A 20377-nucleotide genomic window follows, 5' to 3' on the forward strand; every position below is an offset into this window, starting at 1 on the left:
TAAATCGTTGAAATATCGAAATAAAAACAAAATATATTGGGCGAAACAAACTAAAAGCAGATTTTGTTTTGTTAAAAATAAAACTAACAAATATGTAATATATAATTTTAAAAAATATTATTTATTTTTTAAGAGTTCTATTATAAGCATTTAAGATTTATCTTTAGGTATATAATGAATATAGAAACTTTATAACTTTGTGGTTATTTAAAATATAATGAAATATAAATAAAACAAATATAGTAAGCTGATAAACTTACTTGTTTATTTCATTAGGGATCAAACAGACAGTTTTGAAAACAAATTTTCAGTTCACGCCCTTGAATTAATGTTCAACACATCAACCCTATTCTGCCCATTGACGGAGTTCAAAAAGTCTTCAATTAATAACGTCTGCCTAATTAAGGGCCATCAACCAAAACTTTTAAAACTTTGAGCATTGCGACTCCGCGACGTTGGATAGCAAATAATTTGGTTAGATGCAATTGTCGATCCAATGAGATATTTTTACATGACAAAAAGTTGCACTTTGCATAATTTGTCATTCTATCGTTATAAGGAAACTAATTTGTTTTCGCCAGGGGTTGTGATTCATTCACCGTCATTGCAAATACAAAAGCGAAACAACAATTAAAGCCAGTTTACATTTTGACCCCGACTTATTGAGTTGAAGACTCAGTGGCTTGGGCGTAGCTGACAATTTTAATTATAACAGCCGTCGCTTCCGATGTCAAACATGCGGGAAACAATTATAGCACTTACATAGATGATGGAGTTAACTTTGACTTGATTGTGGCACGCGTTACTTACAAACGACTACAACAGAATTCTCATTTGCTCATTGCCTACTTTTAAATTGACTCCAGCTAATACAATAATCAGCATTAAGTCTTTGAATGTGTTCAGCTTGTAGCAATATATATTTCTGTCAAATATTAAATATGATAGTGTACCAATTTTAAAATTGGCGGTTTCTTATTTAATCGATATAATATTTATCAGACGCCGACAGCAAAAGTTGCTAATTACAAGTTTACCAACACTTACGGATGTTATCGATGCTTGCAGCTGTTTACGGGCCGTTTTTTATACTCATTTGCATTCACACAACTGGTGGAAGAAATCAAAGTTACGAAAAAGTCAAAATAATAAAAAAAACGGTTTTGAAGTGACAAAGTAGTTGAACCAAAGAAATCCGGTTGCCGTCTTTCTCAAAAACAGGACGCGTTGAAAGGTGACAGGAGTCCAGCAGCAAAGAAGCTTAACAATGGAGCCTCCGTCAGCAGGCGGAGGAGTCGCACATAACAATAGCACACACAAATTTCATCCATGTGATGAAGCCGTCATCGCTACCAATGACGATGCCAGCGATTGCAAACGAGGTGCTGTGCGCCTTGGATACTGGAAGGATGACTACATTGGGTTCTTTGTGCGCAATCAGGAAAGAAAAGCACCTGAAATAAATCGCGGTTACTTTGCACGCGTCAAGGGCGTTGAGATGTGTGTGGAGAAGTTTCTGAAGGTTAGTTGTATCTACTGAATTTACAGTTGAAGGCTGCAGCAAACAAAAAAACACAAGAAATGGGACATGCGCGAAATGAATATTCACTGCCTCCTTTTGTATATTGGCAAATGAGTTGACTATTACTTTTAATCTTATTTGTTTCTTCTAATATTTGTTTATTCTAAAGAACAAATTTAACTATAGACTAATTTCTTTAAGAAATATGGTTTATATTAATAATGATCATGTGTTATTTGTCATCGATAGAATTCTATTTAGAAGTATCTCGATTGTAGACAATGTATGTAGAGACTCCGAATCCTTGTGGGCCGATCATTTTTTTTTTTTTGCTATCGATAGAAATATTTTTCGAACATAGTTCAATTTATTTTATTCGTTGGGTACGTAATTAATTTAAAAAAATATGAGAAGCTTTTTTTAGCATGCAAGTAGGTCACATAATTTCTATTGCCACCCAACTATCTGAACAAGGCACAAGTTAAGGTCGAGGCATCGCTTGAACTGTGACATTGAATTTCTCAATGCTACTGGAATCCTGTTGCATAGGCAAAAATGATGCTGATGCGCATGTGTTGTAGATGTGCATCACGTCCCAGCTACATATACAACCTTGCCCTTCAATTAAACTGACCATGACCATTGCAGAAAACTTCTGGAAATTGTCAAATCATCAACCTTGGATGTGGCTTTGATACGCTCTACTTTCGTTTGCGAGACACACCGCACCAGGTGAAGAATTTCATTGAGCTAGATTTTCCCACAGTGACCGCGCGCAAATGCTATACAATCAAACGCAACAAAGCACTGCTGGCCAAAATAAACGACGAGGATGGAGAAGTGCGTCTCAGCCCGACTGATTTGCATGGTCCCAACTATCATTTGATGGGTGTAGACCTACGCAATCTGGATGAGGTGGACAATAAGCTGCAGCAAGCCGAAGTGGACTTCACTCTGCCCACCATATTTCTCGCGGAGTGCGTACTGGTCTATATTGAAGCTCAAAACTGTGGAAATCTACTCAAATGGATAGCGCAGAAGTTCCAAGCAGCCGTCTTTGTTAACTATGAACAGGTAAATTGAAACTTCATCCGAGTTACGCACACAGTAACAATCGAGTCTCCATCACAGGTCAACATGAACGATCGGTTTGGCGATGTTATGCTTAACAATCTGCGCAGTCGAGGCTGTAGTTTGGCGGGCGTGGAATCTTGCTTGTCACTGGAAACTCAAACCAATCGGTTCAAGGATTGTGGCTGGAGCGGAGCACGCGCTTGGGACATGGTACAGGTGTACGAAAGCATTTCGTCATCGGAGCGCCAACGCATAGAACGTCTAGAAATGTTGGATGAGGGAGAGCTACTGCTACAGCTATTCCAGCACTATTGCCTCGTTGTTGCCTGGCTGGGCGTAGCCTTCCAGGATCTCGATATAACGTATGTCTTCCACGTTATTCATATATAGTAAAATTTCACTAACCTTTTTTGGTATATCTACTCAACAGCGTCGAGGAGCTGATGTCCTCACTGAACATTGACTAGGGCGCTCGGTGCAAAGAAGTAGCTCTTGGCTCCATCGCACGACATTTGTAAACATAATAATTTGCATGCACTTGCTTGCAACCTTTACACAGATTGTGTTAACAAATTATAATGTATTTAATGTTTCTCACTTACATACATACACATACACACACCCATTCACACATATAGCTATATGCAATGTATATAAATGGCATTGCTTATTTAACGTCCCCTATCCATTCTTAAATTGTTAGGTGTACATCTTTTAAGATTGGCAAATATTTAAAATTGTTCGTTCCTTAAGCCGTTTTCCATTAAGCTTTAATTTTTTATGCTCCCATTTGGCTAAATAATTTTACATTTTACATTTTACATTAATATATTAATATATATGTAATGCATCAACGAAAAAAATTACTATATTTAATGAAAATGTCCAATTGGTTGTTTATTCCTTTGCCCCATACTTGTTTCGTGGAACTGTAAATGTATATTAAACTTCATGAAAAACGAAATAAATTAAATTTACAAAAGTTAAATATTTTTTTTAATTAAACTAGTTTTTAAATTAATTGTATATTATTTATAAACATTATTTTTATTATGAATCATCCTGCATTTCAGTATCAACTTCGAACTCTGGATTAGTATAAAACTTTTTGAGACGCAGCTCGTCCTCCAGGGTTGGCTCACCCAATACGAGAGGGCCCAGCTGCTTCTCCACCACAATGGTGTTCCAAAACTGCTGAAGATTCCTTTCGGTTGCTTTGGTCTTTAGCTGCGTCGCAAATTGATTGTACTCCGTAAAGCTGTTGAATTCGAGGCAACTGTCTCGATACAGTTTTATCACTTCGTTCAACTGATTGAGATCCAATTTGCTGCGCTCCAGCAACGTAATAACAACCACTCGCATTTGCGCAGCTAACGACTGGAACTGAGCATCCCGTTTAGTAGTATTTAACTCGGAGCGTACATTTTGTAGCAGTTGTTTATAATCTTGGACAGGTGTCATTAGACCCACGCTATCAATACTGATTGGATCTGGGCGTTCTTGCTTGATAGCTGGTGCTGAATTCTGTTCTTGCTCCTTGGCCTTGAGCTTCTCTAGCCATGCATGACTATGCTCCAATGGAAATAGTTTTTTGAGCGCCGCTGCGGCCTGTTTGGATTTTTCCTCAATTGGTTCAGGCACTCGCCAAAAGATGTCGACAAAGTTTTTGTCTTGTAGCATTTCTTGGAACTGTTCATCGTCCGCTGCCCGGCAGATAACCTTTCGCTCCAATACGTCCATCACATTCTGCTCATAAATGCTGGGCAGCCCATCGAATGGCAACAGATCATTTTGTCGTCGCTGTCTAGGCTGCTGGGTATCCTTCAGTGTGCACTCCAGATCCATGCTATCAATCAGGTTGTCAACAGCCTTTAGCTGATCTTTGTTACACTCTGTCTTTTCAGTGCGCAGGGAGGGAAAATCCCAGAACTGGTGCTGAGCATGATATGACAACTCTTGCATGTATAAGGTGGCCGGGCGATCCTCTGTGGACTCTTGCGGAATTAGCACCACAATGCGTGGCGTATTAAACTTGACACTGAAAATTTTCCAGCACAGTATAACACACTTTTGGGCTATCAATGCTCTCACCAAGGCATCCAGTTTTTGGGCAGATGTTGTGTTGCCCTTCTGATGAACCAGCATGTAAAGTGAGTCGCCGCAAAAGTAAACATCAGGTATGCTGCTGTGCTTCACAAATCCCACAAAATGCAGACCCGGTGCATGGGAGGGTGGCAGCTCAACGAGAGTCTCATCATACGGCACTGGAGTGCCGCCAAGCATATAACCATCGATAAGATCTTGAGGCAAGGGTGTAACTTCTGTGCCCTTAATAAAAAAACGTTCCTCTCGCTCAACCAACTCTTCAGCCTCGCCCCACACCTTCTTCAACTTAATGTGACTTTCGGCTTTCATGGCTATAATGCCCTGCAAGCTAATTGCAATCACACTTCCAATATGGAGTTTGGCATTCCAAACCCAGGGGCGTCTATTAGACACCTTAAAGACCGAGGCCAATGTTTCCTTGAAGCTGCACAATACGGCATTGCAGTTGCTGACTAACTGTAGAGCACGGTTCTGGTTCTCCAGCTCATGGATATTGGGCTTTCGCGAGGACTGAAAAATGGCCTGGGGCAGGCTGGTTTCAGCATTGTCTATATAGGCAATGTTGTGGGAACTAAGCAACAATAGAAATTGACATTAGTACACAAAATTCCCATATTCTATAAAACAGAAGCTTACCCTACAATTAACTCGATGCCTGCATTAAGCAAATTGTCGCAGATGTGGTTATAGTCGTCGTATCCCTGTGACATGTAATTGAAGTCATAGAGAAGCAAAATACGCTGCCTAGCACACTTCAAGCTACAAACAGATATATTTACATAAAATATAGATATGTCTATTGATATATTTGTAAACTTACGGCAGAGCTACCTGTTGCATAGCCATTGCTACGGCGAGGCCATCAAGCCATTCGCCAGCATCGCAGGTTGGCTCATTGACGAATTTGAAGAAGCTAAGCAAAAGCTGCCATGTGCAAAGCTGCGTATTCGAATATTGAACTACGTTTTGGCAGACTTTATTATCAGCCGTATATAAATCATTGTCGCTATTCTCGCAGCCCACTAATACAAAAGATACGTAGTCCTTCTTGCCGCCGACAATCTGGCATAAAAAAGGGAATTTATCTATCTAGATAGAATATATACATAAGTAATCAATAATATTACTTTGTCCTTTATTATTTCCGCAACGCATTTTACGGACTTCAATTTGAATTCCTCGGAGGCGCTGTTTCGCACGTCTAGTATAATAATTAAACACTCCTACAGAAGTGTAAAATATTTATAAAACTATTTGTTTGTAATAACGAGTCAGCTTTGCCTAATTACCTTATTAGAAGCCATCAGTGTAAGCTGATAAAGTTTACTTTTTTTAAGTAACCGGACTAATTTCACAACGCAGCGTAAGTTATCGAAAACAAATCCAATTATCGGTTTCTTGTTGTTAGTAACGAATGAGCAGCAAAGAAGAAGCATCGAACTGGCGCCATATTCGCTCTTGATAAGTCGATAGCGGATTAATCGATGTTAAATAAAAGACGTTATCATTGCTGTCGATTGCATCTAGCAATCTTTTTTGAATTGGGACAATTAAACCGCTTATTATTATATTGAAAGCCCTTGTTTTTTTAGCGTATACTAGTTTTTTAATATAACGTTTATAAACTTTAATGTCAATTATATTTAATAAAATAGAATCATGTCTGTTCTCTATTCAACGCTTATTATAATGTTGCAATTGCTCTAAGTATTCCGAATTTTGGCTTAAATGATTAAAAATCAAATTTGTATCGAGCACATTAGTTGCTGGACCGCCATATTCTGCAGGCAAACAATCAACTCCAACCATCTCTCGCAGTTTGTTCAAATGTCGACCATCGTGAGTGAAGATCTGGCATCAAATCGATTAATTTATGATTACAATGACATTGACCGATTTGCTACTTACACGCTCTTTAAAATCCTTATTCATAAAGGGAAGAAATAGTGAAGATGTCACGTGCATTAGAAAGCCGCGTTGTATGATGTGCACAATTCGCTGTGAAAAGGGCAGAACCGTATTCTTCTCATTCACAATCTTCATGAACATCGGCGAGAACTGACGTAGAAAGTTTCTAGTTGTGCTGCAGAGAAAATTGAGTTAATTAGAACATGTAACTGAGACGTGTATTCTTTCTCTCCCTTGAGTACCCACCCCTGAAGGTCACAAATCACCGTTATGCCATTTCGCTGAACTCGCGGCAACATTAACATAGACTCAAAGATGAGATCATCCATTTCGACCAAATGCTGCAAATAATCGGGAAATTGTTGAAACGCGTCCACCGTCTTAAAGATAACCAGCACACGTCCATCCTTATCCGTATGGGGCATTACGAATCGACATTGCGTAGCATAGAATATTTTTGCATAATACTGTACAGGGTGCTGAGCCACCCAGGTGGGATGCTTTAGCTTAAAATCATAATAGGCATGTATAGCTTGATATGCCCTGAATGTATCCCAATTGGTGTAATGCAGAAATTTGGTCAAAAATACCTCATCGGTGCCCACATGCAGCTCATCAGACTCTGCGAATGGTTTGAAGAGAGTAAAGTAAAGTTAAATCACATTTATGGAGCGTGGCATCTTCTCTCACTCTCTACGAGCTGACGCAATTGTTTGATTTTGAAGAGCTCCTCGTCTGAGTGCTCCTCGTTAGAGCGCAGGAACAGCATGTTTTATATATTTATCTTTGAACTTATTGACGTAACGCTTCCACAAAATATTGACATAGAATTTAGTTAAATTTTTTTATGTTTTCAAAGTTCCGACATCGAACAGTACACGCAGGGCGCCGAATGCGCACTGATTGTTAAAAAATAATATTGACATTTGATTTGGCTTTATTTATTTATTAGTTTTATAACCCGAACGCGTCGAACATTTTAATGGGGCACTTACTGTGTTTTGGACTGTTTAGCTTCAATTCAAATGGAATGGACTGTAATTAATCAACAACGGGCTGGCTCTCTGACTCGCTGGTTTGCTTCTATTACACATATGGAACTGCTGTGGAGACTTATTTTGAAGGCTTTCTATTGAAACTCCTCAGGTCAACATCGTCTTCAACTGCTGAACTGTGTGATATATAAATTTCAAGAAATCTTGATTTCCATTTGGATTGTTCAGTTTTGTAAGTTAGGGGCAAATGGCATCTGTATATGGGCTTAGCTAAGAGCATTGCCCAGAGTCGTGACTATGCTGGAAATGCGCAAATTAGCATTGAAATTGTTGATGACATTTTTGAATTTATAATTTGTAATTATTTTTATTAGATTTGACATCGTTGGACTCTCTACGAATACAGTTTGACAACTGTTCAGAAAACATACATGTGCCTTATGGAAATGGGAATCTATGGATATGGACAACTGGTAAAATGCGCTGCGAGCCTCTTATATTAATTATAGATCAATTTAAATAACTTTTTCAATCGTATATGAACAAGTACAGTAGAGCCTGGCGAACAGAAACAGTGACTTGACTTCGCTTAGCAAATGTATTTTTCATTCAAATTTAATAATTATTTAAAAATACATAATACCTGTTAACGAAGCGACTCAACAATCCAGACTGTTTAGAAACCCGAACAACGGTCGAGACTACATTCGTGTGAACTTGACAGTGTACATTGAAGATTTGTAATACTATAGGGAAGCACGAGGTAATGCTGTACGTAGGGTTTACTGTAGCGTGGTCATACTATAGCAAGATTATTGGTATAGCCACACTTTACGTGTAAAGTAATGTTATAAGGAGGTAACATTTTGCGAAGGTCATATTGCATGGAAATGACTTGTTATTATTTAATAATTCAACTTTTAAGAAATTAACTAATAAGCTATAAAGACTGACGGGTTTAAAAGAAGTGATAAGAAATATTCTTAACATTTTATTAAAAATATATGTTTGTTCCAGCACCAGATTAATTTTACATAAATCTTAAATATTACAATGCAATCAATCTCGCAAACGTCGCAGTTAGAAGATATCCTGGAACTCACTTAAAACATTGAGATTCACGTGCATTACAATGAAATTGTCTATGCATTAATACCAACACCATCTTACTTAAATACAATTTATGTGTATAAATATCCAGTTAATAAGAAATAATTAAATTCCATTAGAACTATTGCATTATCAGTCTCATAAGTTCATTAATAGTATTGTTTAAAAAATTATACTTTTTTGAGATATGATTGTTCTGAAAGGATATTCCATATTTAGATTCCTTATTTTCTTGTTAAAAAATGCTTGTTTTACAGTTTAAAAACCCCATTTTGGTTCACCAGCAAACGGCCTTGTCCTGCAATAAGCTAGCATAGACTTGCTTCGCAAAAAACCTAACAAATAAAAGAAACTTAAATAATAGTTTGTTTAAAAGAGAAAGCGGAGTTCACTTACCTCATAGTATGTGTGGGCACCGCGGCAACAAAAAGCAGAAAGATAATATTATTTTGATCATCGGCCTGGGCATAACACTTGTGATAGTCGGAGCAACTGTACTGATCCAACATAACTATTTCATTTGATATGTCTAGTGCGTTGCTTTCGTTTTTGGCCATCTTCAATTCGTGGATATTCTCCAAAGTATGATCAAAGAACTTCTTAAGCATGTCTAAACGCTGCAAGTCGCCCACGACAATTCGTTTAGCACTCGACGATTGATGCAAGTTTCGGGTGAACACACTTTTACGGGTCTCAGTATTAATTAGTATAATTGCCAATATATGGGCATCGATATCCAGCTGTTCGGGAAGGCTGCGTGGAACGCAACGTTCGACATTGGCCAATAGGCTAGCATCATTGCGATAAGCATTCATCGCATTCAGATGCAGTTCTCGAAAAGCAGATTCGGCTCCGCAAAGAACACACAGCGCACTGTTCGCCGAAACCGGTACACTGACAAACCGAAAGGCAATATTTGGACTTTTGCTGGGCAAGTAGACGGGCACATCGAGTTGCAACGCACTTGAAGAGTTTAGCAAGAATAACAAGAGCTCTCTGTCAAGTGTATCCAAGTCCCACCAGCCTTCAGTGGCTACAGCAATGCGCTGGCCCACAACAAGACAACAAAACAAAGAACCACAATTGGTACTGAACTCATTCAAACGGTTTAAAAGTTGCGCATTTTCCGTTGCCAACAGACAGTCCGTATAGCCTAGTAGCGTTGTGCCAGCACTAGATGCTTCCAGGGCAGCGTCTACAACGGGTACATACTTTTTGGCATCTTTCTTTAGACGCTCCATGAGTGCGGGATGGGCTAACTCATCACGACTAATAAAGAGCGAAATTCCTCCGAATGCGAGTTCTGCTAGAGCCTGAAGTTGAAGTTCACCCATACCACGGCCACACACAATCAGCGTGATTGCATTGTGAAAGTCACGCCATATGTACGTCCATTCCTCAGTATGCGTGGTTTGCAATTGTATGCCGAGCGATTTGAAGAACATATGAAATCCATTCAGAGAAGCCACCGTTGAGAAGGGCAGCTACGACGAAGCGACAAATGGCCATAACAAAATGTGATATATGTGTATGTGACTCTATGTTCTTACGTTATCGCATTCACCCTTTTTACGTGTAAATATGGGTAAGCCGCCATTAGTTGTTAAGCAATGCAAATAAATCGACATCGAATCGAATATAAACAAAAATTTCTATATATCGGAAGTTGTTGTTTACTCTCTAGTACAGGCGTTCTGAATCAAATTAGAGATGAGCTAGTGCGGAATCTGCTCACGCATGTCACGAAACCATTTTGTTATATATATATATACCACCATATCACTTCTTATTTTTCATATATTTGCATGTTGCTTAACATAATTATTGAGTCTATTTCTATAATAGAAATTAATATTTTTCAAGAATCGTTGAAACTCTAACTTCGATAAGAAAATAGTCAACATTGGGACGATAAGCGATATTTACAAATACAACCGTTTATGGGTCAGGGCTTCATCTTTGTATAATATGGAAACACTGTGTTTTGTTAATTGTGCCGGTAGATATTTGCTGAATACAGGCGACCTCCTTAACTTAAAAAAATTGCAAACCTTTTTAAAGAATATCACTATATTTGCTTTATGGTCGCTATAACCTACTTATATTTATATAAACCCTACTCGATTCCGGCACCGCGCATGACGCTTGTGATCCATCCCTGGTTTTCACTACAGAAGGAGAAGAAAAGTACTGCGAAAAAGTTTGTTTCAAACATACAAATTGGTCACAACGTCAACCGTTGTTAACCAAATTGCAAAAAATTACTCAGCGTGCATGTATTTTGCTACTAAAGAATTAAAATTGACTTGTGCGTCTCGCAAATGAAAATAAATTTTTTCCCTGTCTGGACAAAAACGTTGTAGTCTTTTCACTCGTTTTGCGCTTTCGTTTTCCACGCTGTTTCTTGGGAGCCGTAGGTTGCAACGCTTTTCTAAAACTAGGTAAGTGCGTGTGAAAGTTAAAAATAAGTTAATGTGTCTAAGAGTCTGTTTAATTGAACAAGAAATGTGTTGTACAACAACCCAAAGCCGTGCGTACATTATAGATTTGTGAAATGCCGTCGCAGTCTCGAGATGCGTTGCGCTGCTTTGATTGTATTTTGCATGTGTAAGCGGCATGTGTGTGCGTGTGTATTTGTGTCTGTTAGAGATGAGCGGTATCTAAATGATTGTGACAATCCGCAATAAAGCAGATGGTATAATTTCCGATTATGTACGTCAATATAAACATGGTTTACGACTCTTGCACATGTCATCCGATACTTCTCAATTATTTAAGGAAAAGTTTAAATATTTATGACAACTATAGTTCCAGTCACTTAACAAATGCTAGTGACTTGGAGACTATAGGATGCTTGGGATGAGTAACAGGTACGTAAATATCGCTCATCTCTACTGTGTGTGTGTGTGAGTGCGTGTTCGTATGTGCGAAAAAAAAGTAAGCGCGCCACAAGCAATCGTTCATTGGTGTTTGTGTGTGTAGAAAATAAGAAAACATACGTAAATGTATGTAAAAAAGAAATATGGTTGCCTTTATGCCGATAAATGTAATTTTCGATATTTTCGATTCTTCTCTAGAGTCAATCCAATCAACCGACCCATCAACCAAACAGCAGCTGCCAGCTATCACAGATTTCATCACTGACGCGCATTCCCCACTCGTTTTAGCCGGAGGAGCAAGCTAAAATCAATCAAAATTAACGCGGACACAGCTACTGCTGGTGCTGTTGCTGCTGAGCGACGCAGACGCGAACGCTACTTTTACTACAAAGCGATGGCGATGTTGAGCTCCGATGAGGCGAGCAAACTGCTCGACTTCAACCAGAAGCTGGACATTAATCTGCTCGATAAGATTGTTGAGGCACTTTACTCATCGCAGGGTGAGCAATTGCGACTGGCGCAGGATATACTAACCACACTAAAAGAGCACCCGGAGGCCTGGACACGTGTCGACAGTATACTCGAATATTCACAGAATCAGCAAACCAAGTTCTATGCGCTTCAAATTCTCGAGGAGGTAATCAAGACGCGCTGGAAGGTGCTGCCTCGCAATCAATGCGAGGGCATCAAAAAGTATGTCGTCAGCCTAATCATAAAAACATCCTCGGATCCGGCCATCATGGAGCAGAACAAAGTTTATTTGAATAAACTGAATATGATATTGGTGCAGATCCTAAAGCGCGAGTGGCCACGCAACTGGGAGACGTTTATTAGCGATATTGTTGGTGCATCGAAAACAAATGAAAGCTTGTGCATGAACAATATGGTTATACTGAAAAATCTAAGCGAAGAGGTCTTTGATTTCTCGCTTGGGCAAATAACACAGACGAAGGCCAAGCATTTGAAGGATACGATGTGTTCGGAATTTTCGCAAATTTTCACCCTCTGCTCGTTTGTGTTGGAGAATTCAATGAATGCGGCGCTGATACAGGTCACACTGGAGACGCTGCTTCGCTTTCTCAACTGGATACCATTGGGCTACATATTCGAGACGACGCTTATAGAGACGTTGATCTTTAAGTTTCTCAGCGTACCGATGTTTCGCAATGTAACCCTGAAGTGCCTATCTGAAATTGCGGGCCTATCGGCAGCCAATTACAACGATAATTTTGCAACACTATTCAAGGACACAATGGTGCAGCTGGACCAAATTATTGGCCAAAATATGAATATGAATCAAGTGTTCTTGTGCGGTAGCGATACGGAACAAGAGCTGGTGCTGAATCTAGCCATGTTCCTCTGTACGTTCCTCAAGGAACATGGCAAACTTGTGGAAGATGCAAAGTACGTTGATTACTTGAACCAAGCACTCATGTATTTGGTCATGATTAGTGAGGTCGAGGACGTTGAGGTGTTTAAAATCTGTCTAGAATACTGGAATTGCCTTGTCGAGAATTTGTACAATACCGAATTCTTTCCACCAACACTGGAGTCTTCGAAACGACAACAAGTTTATCCCCGTCGTCGATTCTATGCAACAATTTTGTCCAAGGTTCGCTTCATCATGATTTCCCGTATGGCCAAGCCAGAGGAAGTTCTTGTTGTTGAGAATGAGAATGGCGAAGTGGTTCGCGAATTTATGAAGGACACCAATTCGATTAATCTGTACAAAAACATGAGAGAAACTTTAGTGTTTCTAACCCATTTGGATTGCGCGGACACGGATCGCATTATGACCCTTAAGCTATTAAATCAGGTCAATGGTACTGAATTCTCCTGGAAAAATCTCAACACTCTATGCTGGGCAATTGGATCGATATCGGGTAAGATTATAAGTGTATGAAACATGTATATATATGCATAATTCCTTTGGATATTTTTTATATATAAATATCTTTCTGCACTTCAAAAATGAAATAACCCAGATGTTTCTATTCAAAGATATTTTAAATAATAGGCAATTATTTAAATGATTAACTTATAAATTTTACAATTATCTTTCTGTAGGTGCATTTTGTGAAGAGGATGAAAAGCGATTTCTTGTCACTGTCATCAAGGACCTACTTGGACTCTGTGAACAAAAGAAGGGCAAGGACAATAAGGCGATCATTGCATCCAACATTATGTATGTGGTTGGACAGTATCCACGCTTTCTGCGCGCCCATTGGAAATTCCTAAAGACGGTGGTGAACAAGCTGTTTGAATTTATGCACGAAACACACGACGGAGTGCAGGACATGGCCTGCGATACGTTTATTAAGATTGCAATTAAGTGTCGTCGCTATTTTGTTACAATACAGCCCAACGAGGCGTGCACCTTCATTGACGAGATTCTCAGTACTATGAGCAGCATAATATGTGATCTGCAGCCACAACAGGTAAGTGTAGTACCTATGCATCCACTGTCTGTGTTAATATACTCCTTGTTTTCCGTTTAGGTACACACATTCTATGAGGCAGTTGGTTATATGATCTCGGCTCAGGTGGATCAGGTGCAACAGGATGCGCTTATAGAACGGTATATGTTGCTGCCCAATCAGGTGTGGGATGATATTATATCGCGGGCATCTAAAAATGTCGACTTTCTGAAAAACATGACAGCAGTTAAGCAGCTAGGCAGCATACTGAAGACAAATGTGGCCGCCTGCAAAGCACTGGGCCACGCCTATGTCATTCAATTGGGTCGGATTTATTTGGATATGCTTAATGTATACAAGATCACCTCGGAGAACATCATTCAGGCCATTGAGGTGAATGGCGTCAATGTGAACAATCAGCCGCTGATCAAATCAATGCATGTTGTGAAGAAGGAGACTCTCAATTTGATAGCCGAATGGGTGTCGCGCTCCAATGACAATCAGTTAGTTATGGACAACTTTATACCGCCCTTATTGGATGCCATCTTGATGGATTACCAGGTGCGTAGACATTTCCTCTTCCAAATTGTATTTTGATTTTAAAACTTTGCTCCTTATGTTGCATTCATTAATTTGAGTTATTAATATATGTATCAATTGCTTGGGAAGAAACGTAGATCTTATCACGATCTGGGCAATAATTTATTGTTTTCATGAAACGAAAGTAGCATAGAAAGTATATCTATTTTAGATTAGATTGACTTCAACAAGACACAGGCTAAATCGAACAACACACTTAAAACATATCACCATACATTTTTATGAAATTTACTACAGAATAAATAGTCCTTCTAGATTGCACACCTGATAAATCAAATACTTCAAATAATATTCATACAATTGCAATAATTTGAAAGTTATTGCTACAATTTAGTTTCAAGTTGTTGAGGCAAGCTTTTTAACTAACAACTGCCTAGATTACCAAATGTCCGGACGAAGTGTACCGATAATATATAGGCCATACTGTAATTATAACAGTTTATTTTTGTCTTATCTATAAGCTTGTCTACTTTGATGTTAATTATTTACTATATTTTTTATAGCGGTGTAAAGTTCCGTCCGCGCGGGAGCCAAAAGTTCTGAACGCGATGGCAACGATTGTGAATAAATTGCGCCAGCATATCACAAATGAAGTACCAAAAATCTTTGATGCTGTATTTGAATGCACGCTGGACATGATCAATAAGAATTTCGAAGATTTTCCGCAGCATCGCTTCAGCTTCTATGAGCTGCTGCAGGCGGTTAATGCGCACTGCTTCAAGGCGTTCCTCAACATACCGCCGGCTCAGTTTAAGTTGGTGTTCGACTCTGTGGTGTGGGCCTTCAAGCACACAATGCGCAATGTGGCCGACATGGGTTTAAATATACTATACAAGGTAAGTTAATCATTTAAATAGCGATTGATACATAAGATAATTGATATTTCTCGTTAACAGATGCTGCAAAATCTTGAGCAACATCCAAATGCTGCGCAGAGTTTCTATCAAACTTACTTTACGGATATCCTTATGCAAATTTTCTCAGTGGTTACCGATACTTCGCATACAGCGGGCCTGCCTAATCATGCCATTATATTGGCCTATATGTTCTCTTTGGTTGAGAATCGAAAGATAACGGTTGATTTGGGTCCCATACCGGATAATATGATATTCATACAGGAATATGTGGCCTCATTGCTAAAGTCAGCATTTAATCATTTATCGGATAATCAGATCAAAGTCTTCGTCACTGGCCTTTTCAATTTGGACGAGAATGTACAAGCATTTAAGGAGCATTTGAGAGACTTTCTAATACAAATACGCGTGAGTAAAATAACAGGGAAAAAAAGGTTATTTACTACGACATTTCTATTAACCACATTCATGTATTATTTAGGAGGCCACTGGTGAGGATGATTCCGATTTGTATCTGGAGGAACGTGAAGCCGCATTGGCTGAGGAGCAGTCCAATAAACGTCAAATGCAACGTAATATTCCGGGCATGTTAAATCCGCACGAATTGCCAGAGGATATGCAGGATGAATAAAAATATGCTGCGTAGCTGCTGCTGCTGCTTGCATGATGTTAGTTGAAGCTTGAGTATGCTGATGATAATGATGATTGATGATTAATGATTGATGATTGATGATTTATGATTGCAAATGATGTATGAGTGTTTTCTCATTTGGAGAAAAAGTATAAATGTTTGTTTGATTGAATGCATATGAGTATAAACGTTATATATATATACACACAAACACACACAACAGCACACATAACCACACACACACACACACAAGAACATCTACATGCTGACAGTTGGTTAAATTATACGAGAATGTAAGCGGTTAATGTGCGCAATTGCATACCTTAATATGATTAACATATTTTTGCGTACTTTTGCCGCCAACAAGCAACAACAAAACCACGCACTCCCTATCCCCAAAACTTAGCTGTAAAACATCGTCGTCTACATTACAAAGCAAACGAAAGATGAAAACTTTATACATACATAAATACTAAATACATATTATAATAATAATAATAATGATAATGTTTGTTTGAAATTTTTAAATGAGTATAATTGTAGAAATATCGTGTATGAATGAAAATGAAAACGAGCGAACACATCTCCCATACTCCTTTTTCCACATACAAACGAAAGAAACAATTTATATTAAAGTAAACTTAATTGTAGTTTGCCCCACACACATACACATCAAGCAAATGATTAATGATTAATTCTATGTAAAACACTTGCATAAAACCAATCAAATAAAATATGTACATGTATGTAATGTGCGTTAAAACAAACGGAAAACACACAAACGAAACACACTTCACACAATTGCAAAACAAAAAATAACCATAGAAATTCGTATGCGTATGATTGATTGATGAAGATGTTTAAATTTTTACATTTAAATTAGTTTGTACAATAATTTAAATAAAAATCAATTAAAAACCCACAAAGTTCATATCTCAATGTACGTATGTATGTATGTATACATGTGAATGGGGATCGGAAAGAATGTTTTCAATTGAGGCAGGTTTGTGAGCAAAACCAAGATCAGATCATTATTTTCCTATTGAATTTAATTTTAAACAATATTTCATTTGTTTCGTTTTACTCATGAATAGAAATAGAAAACAAAAACTTCAAAGTAATATTTAATGAACATATCTTAAATTGTTTTTCATTTTTACTAAAAAAAATACGTTTATTTTTTTATATTTATAACTCAAAAATTATACAATTATTTTTATAAATAAAACGCAACATTGAAGCTTATATTTTAAATTATTATAAATATTAGAACAGTTTTTATTATCTGTCAATTGTTATAAAAAGGAGATAATCAATATAAATGTATGAATGTTTACCATTTCGCTATTAAATGTATTATTTTGACTGCACGTCTGCTGATTGATTTCCACGCATTAGCTTTACCGCGATTCGGCAATTGTGCAGAAATTGTGTATCTGCTAAATAAGATTTCCATTTTTCGTGGATGCCATTTGATATATTCCATGTATTTCCCACCGGAGATGTGGGATATACTTTGGTTAGGTTGCTAAATGGCAGCTCGATTTCGTTGGCAACCCGCTGTCTAAATTCTGAGGCATTAAAAGGTTTTTTCGATTGCAGTGCCAGTTTCACACCTTCCAGAAACATATTCCAACGAGGCTGGTAATAGTCGCTCATTAAGCCAGACCACTGTTTTGTCGCATAGTCAAGAATCTGACCGTTCGGTCCCCAAGCCGTGAGCTGATTTCGTGCATTAAATTCATAGATGGGACGATGCTCCTCACTGGGAGCCAATTGCTTGGCGGCCTCCAGCCAGTTGCCCAATAAATAATTATGTCCACTGGCCAGTATGCGCTCCATATCTTCGAACAGTTCCAAAAGCTTGTCAGCTAAATATTCCACACGACCAAGCTGCTCCTTGCGATAAGCTGACTTTAGATTGACATAAATGCGGTCGAAGCTCTGTTGCAGGAACTGGCGAGTTATGTCCACCAGATCGTGCTCATAGATGGAAAGCCTGTCATCTTCTAGAGGTACAATTTCCCTTGCCTCCAACATTAGGCCCCAGGCCTCATAAATCGTTGTTTCATTGTACCAGATCCATGGATTTAGATTTAAACTTGGCCTTTTATTTAACGAATATTTTCCATGCATGCGTTGTAGGCCATGGAAGGAGTAGACGCTTTCACGTAGCAATTGCCACACCTGCGATAAACGTGTATCATTAACAGCATAACGTGTTAAAGCGAAGTGCTGGAACCAACTCTCAAGCTGCAACACATCTACGCTCCAGCCCTGCTCGAGAGTGAGGGCGAACATAGCATAGTTTTGCCCAATGCCTTCAGGCGTTATTCCAACGCCTACCAAACTGCTGTTGGGCATGGAGCGTGCAGCTATTATCTTACTACTGATCACCTGTGCGGAGCCAAAGAGGCCCAGTGTGCCACCGAAATTGTTTAGCATGCACCACACAAATGGCTGGCCATAGTAAGAGTGAGTACGCTGGTATTGTGGAAATTGTTCACTTTGTAGGTCCAACACGAGGATGCGACCAGATGGTACAGCGGTCAGGAAGGCCTCAATAAGATTATCTGTCCAGAAGAAAGCTCTTAAGAACATCCAACCCTGCAGCAGCCAAACTGCATCAGAATCCACCTCTTCCATTGAGTTGTAAATTGCTTTCGCTGTTGATCGAATATAGTTGGGCTCTTTAAGACGTGGCATCATTTCGTTAAACGGGTCGCTGAAGTATATGTGATTGGATCCATAGACTTGAATGACACGGCGCAAAAACATTGCGCCAACTTGCTGAAAGAGTGGATCGTGCGGTTCTACAAACAGGTCACAACAATATGGATCAGGAAAGTTGTTCCATCGCTCGGCTGGCGTAAAGCTCGCATTGGGAAAGATGCGTTGCATTGCAGTCGGAACATGTCCAGCGAATGCTGGCAAAGCCACGCTCATGCCCAATTCACGTTGTGCCTTGAGAATGCGCTGTTGCAGCAGTTGCTGCAGCTGTCTGTGTGCGGGTGGCAGTGGTCCAGCCCAGCCACGAATATTACCCATGCGTTGCCAGGCCTGGAATGCCGGACCGGCAAAGTGTGCATCGATTTCCTGTTGAGTGAGACCGAGATCTGTGTATACGTTCTGCCATATGGCCTCCTGATTGGGAGCTATCACAAGATTAATGCCCATCATTGCCATCCAATCGATGTGACGGCGCCACTCATCAAATTGCCACCACACAAAGCTATAGCTCCAAGTGCAAACATTTTGATAGTAGATGAGCGAACTACCGGACTTTGATTTGTGTATCACATTTGGCATCTCCCAGTGTTCAGGTAGCTCAATATAAGTCTTAAACCAATCAAAATCCTTGTTGAGCCCATGTTTCAAATAATAATGGAAGCCCTTGCATGCAGAGACACCATTCGATCCAGCAATCAACACTTTTCCATTATCTAATCGACTGATCTAGAATTGTAATTAATTTTTTTTTCGATTATTCATACTGTGAACTTTTTCAAATAAAGTATATATAATCAATATATTCAATTATATTTGCATTCCAAATTTATTTATTTACTCACTTGGTAGCTATTTGCTTCCAGCATCTTGTTTACTTCCACCTGAAACAATTGCGACGCTCGAGATCCAATCACACGTTGAATAAGCTGTGTCACAGCTTCTTCCTGTACATCGGGCGATGTTTCAGGTGCAATGCGTGCCGCCAACTCCGCTCCGAGATCGCATTTCGCCAAGGTCAAAATATAGACGAATGCCAAGAGCGTGTACAAATGAACACGTCCGCCCATGACAATCAATGTCAGTGGCACAAGTCTCACTGAAATGGAAGCTCAAATTGAGTCTCTTCTCTGTCTCAATTGTTGATAATGAATGTGACGTTGCTATAAGGATCGTTGTATTAGTGATATAGACGAGTAAATACATTGAAATCTGAGTAGACCTCTTTCCACTTAAGTTCGTGTTATTGCAGCTGAATTGTAATTACTTTTGTTCAACTGCAGCTGAAGTTATTATATTTCTAACCCATAAAAGTGCAAGTATTCATAGGGTTTGATAATCTATCAAATTAATTTACGCAGTTGAACATCCCACTGTTTGTCGCTATATTTGAGTTTAAAACGGTAAACACAACACAGCTTCGACAATTTATCGATGTTTGCGCTCACACACATGTGGACACACTGAAAATTTTGAGTGGATTTGTGGCTTATACAGCTCAATAGTCTTCGCACTGAGTTTGTGATATCATTGCCAATTTTAAATATTAAGTGT

At 38.9% G+C, this 20377-nt stretch overlaps 6 protein-coding genes across 7 annotated transcripts; 2 read left to right on the plus strand and 4 right to left on the minus strand.

Annotated features, from left to right (window-relative positions):
* The first annotated feature begins 1067 nt into the window (after positions 1–1067).
* LOC111600431 (leucine carboxyl methyltransferase 1) lies at positions 1068–3365 on the plus strand. Its single transcript, XM_023316527.2, has 4 exons — positions 1068–1522; positions 2171–2596; positions 2654–2958; positions 3027–3365. Exons 1-4 carry the CDS (start codon positions 1268–1270, stop codon positions 3061–3063), a joined length of 1023 nt encoding a protein of 340 aa, XP_023172295.2. The 5' UTR covers positions 1068–1267; the 3' UTR covers positions 3064–3365.
* A 281-nt stretch (positions 3366–3646) lies between these two features.
* LOC111600302 (X-ray repair cross-complementing protein 5) lies at positions 3647–6124 on the minus strand. The gene is made up of 5 exons (XM_023316360.2): positions 5992–6124; positions 5830–5925; positions 5523–5764; positions 5339–5461; positions 3647–5273 (listed from the first exon to the last, which is right to left on the minus strand). Exons 1-5 carry the CDS (start codon positions 6004–6006, stop codon positions 3647–3649), a joined length of 2103 nt encoding a protein of 700 aa, XP_023172128.2. The 5' UTR covers positions 6007–6124.
* A 186-nt stretch (positions 6125–6310) lies between these two features.
* Positions 6311–7586, minus strand: LOC111600551 (retinaldehyde-binding protein 1). Its single transcript, XM_023316702.2, has 4 exons — positions 7301–7586; positions 6857–7232; positions 6611–6785; positions 6311–6553 (listed from the first exon to the last, which is right to left on the minus strand). The coding sequence occupies exons 1-4, from the start codon at positions 7377–7379 to the stop codon at positions 6377–6379; spliced, it is 807 nt and encodes a 268-aa protein (XP_023172470.1). The 5' UTR covers positions 7380–7586; the 3' UTR covers positions 6311–6376.
* A 1364-nt stretch (positions 7587–8950) lies between these two features.
* On the minus strand, positions 8951–10590 carry LOC111600542 (protein fuzzy homolog). The gene is made up of 3 exons (XM_023316689.2): positions 10266–10590; positions 9112–10199; positions 8951–9050 (listed from the first exon to the last, which is right to left on the minus strand). The coding sequence occupies exons 1-3, from the start codon at positions 10341–10343 to the stop codon at positions 8993–8995; spliced, it is 1224 nt and encodes a 407-aa protein (XP_023172457.1). The 5' UTR covers positions 10344–10590; the 3' UTR covers positions 8951–8992.
* An 89-nt stretch (positions 10591–10679) lies between these two features.
* On the plus strand, positions 10680–16914 carry LOC111600498 (exportin-1). Of its 2 annotated transcripts, none has more exons than XM_023316629.2 (7): positions 10680–11156; positions 11793–13477; positions 13662–14032; positions 14093–14572; positions 15115–15447; positions 15508–15873; positions 15947–16914. In XM_023316629.2, the coding sequence occupies exons 2-7, from the start codon at positions 11989–11991 to the stop codon at positions 16094–16096; spliced, it is 3189 nt and encodes a 1062-aa protein (XP_023172397.1). In that variant the 5' UTR covers positions 10680–11156; positions 11793–11988; the 3' UTR covers positions 16097–16914. The 2 variants fall into 2 exon arrangements, with proteins under 2 accessions (XP_023172397.1, XP_023172405.1); XM_023316637.2 differs by lacking the exon at positions 10680–11156 and adding an exon at positions 11633–11720.
* A 498-nt stretch (positions 16915–17412) lies between these two features.
* On the minus strand, positions 17413–20234 carry LOC111600313 (alpha-N-acetylglucosaminidase). Its single transcript, XM_023316371.2, has 3 exons — positions 20046–20234; positions 19669–19986; positions 17413–19552 (listed from the first exon to the last, which is right to left on the minus strand). The coding sequence occupies exons 2-3, from the start codon at positions 19891–19893 to the stop codon at positions 17453–17455; spliced, it is 2325 nt and encodes a 774-aa protein (XP_023172139.2). The 5' UTR covers positions 19894–19986; positions 20046–20234; the 3' UTR covers positions 17413–17452.
* Between the last annotated feature and the right edge of the window lie 143 nt (positions 20235–20377).

Source organism: Drosophila hydei, unplaced genomic scaffold (genome assembly GCF_003285905.1).
Source record: "Drosophila hydei strain 15085-1641.00,03,60 unplaced genomic scaffold, DhydRS2 tig00000149-arrow-pilon, whole genome shotgun sequence".
Taxonomy (NCBI): Eukaryota; Metazoa; Arthropoda; class Insecta; order Diptera; family Drosophilidae; genus Drosophila; species Drosophila hydei.

Coding starts and splice junctions, on each gene's coding strand:
- LOC111600431 (XM_023316527.2), top strand. CDS start 1,268: ATGGAGCCTCCGTCAGCAGGCGGAGGAGTCGCACATAACAATAGCACA. Junction 2,597..2,653: donor TCTTTGTTAACTATGAACAG/GTAAATTGAAAC, acceptor TCTCCATCACAG/GTCAACATGAACGATCGGTT. Junction 2,959..3,026: donor TTCCAGGATCTCGATATAAC/GTATGTCTTCCA, acceptor TCTACTCAACAG/CGTCGAGGAGCTGATGTCCT.
- LOC111600302 (XM_023316360.2), bottom strand. Junction 5,765..5,829: donor CGGAAATAATAAAGGACAAA/GTAATATTATTG, acceptor TTTTTATGCCAG/ATTGTCGGCGGCAAGAAGGA. Junction 5,462..5,522: donor ATGCAACAGGTAGCTCTGCC/GTAAGTTTACAA, acceptor ATCTGTTTGTAG/CTTGAAGTGTGCTAGGCAGC.
- LOC111600551 (XM_023316702.2), bottom strand. CDS start 7,379: ATGCTGTTCCTGCGCTCTAACGAGGAGCACTCAGACGAGGAGCTCTTC. Junction 6,786..6,856: donor GTGATTTGTGACCTTCAGGG/GTGGGTACTCAA, acceptor TTTTCTCTGCAG/CACAACTAGAAACTTTCTAC. Junction 6,554..6,610: donor ATAAGGATTTTAAAGAGCGT/GTAAGTAGCAAA, acceptor ATTTGATGCCAG/ATCTTCACTCACGATGGTCG.
- LOC111600542 (XM_023316689.2), bottom strand. CDS start 10,343: ATGTCGATTTATTTGCATTGCTTAACAACTAATGGCGGCTTACCCATA. Junction 10,200..10,265: donor AAAAGGGTGAATGCGATAAC/GTAAGAACATAG, acceptor GCTTCGTCGTAG/CTGCCCTTCTCAACGGTGGC. Junction 9,051..9,111: donor GTGCCCACACATACTATGAG/GTAAGTGAACTC, acceptor TTTATTTGTTAG/GTTTTTTGCGAAGCAAGTCT.
- LOC111600498 (XM_023316629.2), top strand. CDS start 11,989: ATGGCGATGTTGAGCTCCGATGAGGCGAGCAAACTGCTCGACTTCAAC. Junction 14,033..14,092: donor GTGATCTGCAGCCACAACAG/GTAAGTGTAGTA, acceptor TTTTCCGTTTAG/GTACACACATTCTATGAGGC. Junction 15,448..15,507: donor GTTTAAATATACTATACAAG/GTAAGTTAATCA, acceptor TCTCGTTAACAG/ATGCTGCAAAATCTTGAGCA.
- LOC111600313 (XM_023316371.2), bottom strand. CDS start 19,893: ATGGGCGGACGTGTTCATTTGTACACGCTCTTGGCATTCGTCTATATT. Junction 19,553..19,668: donor TGGAAGCAAATAGCTACCAA/GTGAGTAAATAA, acceptor TTACAATTCTAG/ATCAGTCGATTAGATAATGG.